This window comes from Lontra canadensis, unplaced genomic scaffold (genome assembly GCF_010015895.1).
Source record: "Lontra canadensis isolate GAN:19392208 unplaced genomic scaffold, GSC_riverotter_1.0 scaffold23, whole genome shotgun sequence".
In the NCBI taxonomy this organism is placed as follows: domain Eukaryota; kingdom Metazoa; phylum Chordata; class Mammalia; order Carnivora; family Mustelidae; genus Lontra; species Lontra canadensis.
In genome coordinates, this window is record NW_022631017.1 from 7,350,190 (window position 1) to 7,353,634 (window position 3,445).

A 3,445-nucleotide genomic window follows, 5' to 3' on the forward strand; every position below is an offset into this window, starting at 1 on the left:
CCAGGCCTCTGAAAGGATGAAGTGAAAGGAACTGAGATTGAAAGAAGTAGAGTGGTCCCTTATTTCCACCTAGCTTTCCCCTATAAGTGCTGGGTGGGGTGTGGGGTGGGTGGGGGAACCAAGAAGCAACCACAGGGCCTGGACCATCCTGCTGAGCCAAGCTGATGCTGGAGATGTCCCCAGCGGCTGCAGGTTTCCCCAGGGGGCCCCACCTTCCCACTGCCCACAGAACCCGCCCTGCAGACCTCACTCTTACTCAATCAAGACCTCTCGTTTCTCAATCTTGCCCTCCGTGTGCTGGGGCATCTGGGCAGAGTCAGGCCCAGCTCCTGGGTCTCTCTGTCTTGTAGCTTCCCCATACCCCTCACTCTAGGCACCCTGGCACGGGGACATGACAGTATGACCTGGGAAGCCCTCCACCTGCCGCTGGTCCTACTGCTGTTGGCCTCAGGTAAGGGGACCTCAGGAGGAGGGTGGCTTCAGGGGGACAGGGCAAGGGAGAGAGGGAGGTCGGAGGTGAGAGGACAGGGCACAGTGCGTTAATGGGAGGGTGGGACAGGGAGGGCTGAAGTGCTTTCTGGGGTCATGCTTTGAGGGTGGCCGTGTTCCTTCCTTAGCCTGACCCGAGGACTTGTTTTCTAGGCTCCTGGGCAGAATTCCAGGAGGGCGAGCTAGTGTGGGCGGTGCGGCAGCAGGTGGTCTCTGTGAAATGCCCGTCCAAGCCCCTGGAAGGCGAGTATGAGAATAAAACCTGGTGTAAAGAAATCAGCCCAGGTCGTTGTTCGAAGCTGGTCACCAGCACCAGACCCCAGGCGATGGCTCAAAACCCTCCACATTTTATCTGGGACAACCCTTCTGCGGGCTTCTTCATTGTCATTGTGACCGAAATCACGAAGAAGAGTTCAGGAAACTACTGGTGTGGAATAGACAGAGGTCCCGAGGGGAAAATCCATATTCTCAGGAACATCAGCCTGGTGGTGACTTCAAGTGAGCTCCTTGCGGAGGGAAGGGGCCTTCCTGGGGTGTCCGGGGCAGTGAAACCACTCACTCCTTCCCCATCTCCCTCGCTCAATCCTCCCAATTCCCTGCTCGCTCCCACACTGACTGTCAGCAGCCTGGTCCCCAGTTCCCACATTCGGGCCATCACCTCCATCCTTGGGTGTCCTCTCCCTTAATTTGGGGCCCACTGGGTATAGATCCCCAGTCCACACGATGGCTCAGACCCAACCTCACCCACCTATCTCTAGAACTGACCACTCCATGGAGGTACAGGGTGTCTGTGTGGGACCCTGTGGCCTAGGTCACCCCAGACTGCACATGCTGGTTGTTCAGAACCTGGGTTTGGGCAAGACCAGAAGGGTCTTGAAAGTCTGATGGTGAAGGGGCCATGCCTTTGGGACAAGTGGTCTCTGCCCTCTCCACAGGAGTGGTCCTGACTTTTCCTGCCCTTGGGGGTTCGGGACCCAGTATGAGGCTTCTCTCTTAACCCAGACCTCCTCCAGCCCCTGCTTCTATCTTTCCACCAGCTCTGAGAAGTTCCGTGTCCTTGGACCCCAGTCAGCCCTGGCCTGGGGGCTCTGAGGGCTGGCTCTGGCCACTCCCCCTCTTCCTCTCAGGCTTTGCAGGCTGACTTCTTCTCTGGGGACTCTAGGCGGCTACTGTCTTCTCTGTTGACATCCATCACACTTGCTTTTCTAGTGACAACCACGTCAACCTTCATCAGTGACTCTGATTACTGGTAGGTCTGGGATCTCAACCAAAGGGAGGGGGGTGGGAAGCTGATGACTTGTGTGGACTCTGATTCAGGAGATTGGGGTAGACAGGGGTCTGAAAGGGGCCCCAAAGTCTCAGCTCAGATTTGGGCTAGAATGGCAAGGGTGAAGGAGTGGCTCTAAACTTCCCCTGTAATGGAGCAGAAATCGCTGCGTATCAGGAATGCAAGAACTTCTATTAGTGCTGAGTGAGTCACAGGCAAGAGAAATGAGGCCTGTCCGGGGTCACTCAACCACTTAAGGGCAGTGACAGGACCAGGATCCTGGTCTTTTGTCTCCTGGTCCAGGGCTCCTGTGGGGCTCAGACATTCTCCAGGGGCACCGCTGGGTAGTCCCCACCCAGTTGACTTTTCCAGATCTGGGGGCTCTCTCCCTCTGCTTTTCTCTCGCTCCCTATCCAATGGAGCTGTGGCACACCCTGATAGCCTGATAGTGTCACCCAGAGAAAGGACAACTCTGATCATTTTCTTTTTTCCTGGCCAACTGCTCCCTCCACCCGAGGTTCCTGGATTCTCATGGTTTTGTTCCACGTGGTCCCCATGGCTGACCCCAGTGAGTTCAGGGTGGGGCTGGCCCATAAACAGGCTCCAGCCCCATGCTGAGTTCAGGGGCTGCTCTCTGCAGCCTGGATCCTCCCCTCCTTCTTCCCCCTTCTCCCACAGTCTGTCAAGCGGCACATTCATGATGCTGTTCTGTGCATTCCTCGTGACCAAGATCCTGGCTTTGACAGCCCTTCTCCTGTTTCTGGTCTACAGAACCCAGGTGAGTACAGTCTGGGCTGGCTTGGGGGCCAGTGGAGCAGAGAGGCACCGCAGGACAGAAGTAGCCAGGAGTCACACAGGTAGCATTTTATCAATTGTAACTTAGACCAACTTAACTGTTCTTTTACCTTGTCCATCTCAGCACACAACTTTGGCTGTTATAAGACACCATTTTCTTTGACATTCAAACTCATGCCTTGGGTCATGTCCACCCATAGCAGCTGGGTTGTCCAGTTTTGAGGCCGGCCTCAGGCATCCTCCCTAACTGACCCTCAGGTGTGCACACAGAAGTAACAGACACCTGGGAACACATGCACAGGTATTCATTCCCTCCATCAGAGACCAGATCTACCCACCCTGAAGTCCTCACTAAGGGTCTCCCCAACACTTGAGCCCTTAGCTCACACTCTAGAGCTCCCACCCCAGGACTTTGTCTCATTCTGTCCTGAACAGGAAAGCATGGGCGGGGAGAAGAAGATGAGGACCTGTGGAGAAGGAGGGACTTCAGGAGTGGAAAGGGGATGGTGCCAGAAGGGGGGCAGATCAAAGAGGTATGCTTCTGAATCCCCTTCCCCACTTCTCAGGTCTCTGCCAGTACAACCGGAGTAGTAGCAATGGCTGCCCCCAGCCCCACAAAGACCTGAGAGTCCGTGAGCACTTCCTGCTGAGGCTGGAGTCTCCCCACCTGCTCCTGTTCCATCAGGACCACTGAGGTCTGTAGCCTCTGAGGAAAGGCCATTCCTGTGCCTCTGCAAGATACCTCCTAACACCTGAATCTATCATCTACCCTATGGAGGTGCCTCCCGTCCGAGAGCTGAGGGCCCCCATGTTGCCTTCTCCAACGCCATGTCCACAAAGCAGGGACCCACCACCTGGGAAACTCTTCCTGTGCATCCAGGCCACCCCTCTCCT

At 55.9% G+C, this 3,445-nt stretch overlaps 1 protein-coding gene across 1 annotated transcript; it reads left to right on the top strand.

Moving 5' to 3' along the window:
• Nucleotides 1-233: 233 nt before the first annotated feature.
• LOC116870591 (trem-like transcript 4 protein) lies at nucleotides 234-3,184 on the top strand. Its single transcript, XM_032862538.1, has 5 exons — nucleotides 234-451; nucleotides 643-987; nucleotides 1,699-1,738; nucleotides 2,435-2,534; nucleotides 3,118-3,184. Exons 1-5 carry the CDS (start codon nucleotides 400-402, stop codon nucleotides 3,175-3,177), a joined length of 597 nt encoding a protein of 198 aa, XP_032718429.1. The 5' UTR covers nucleotides 234-399; the 3' UTR covers nucleotides 3,178-3,184.
• Nucleotides 3,185-3,445: the final 261 nt, after the last annotated feature.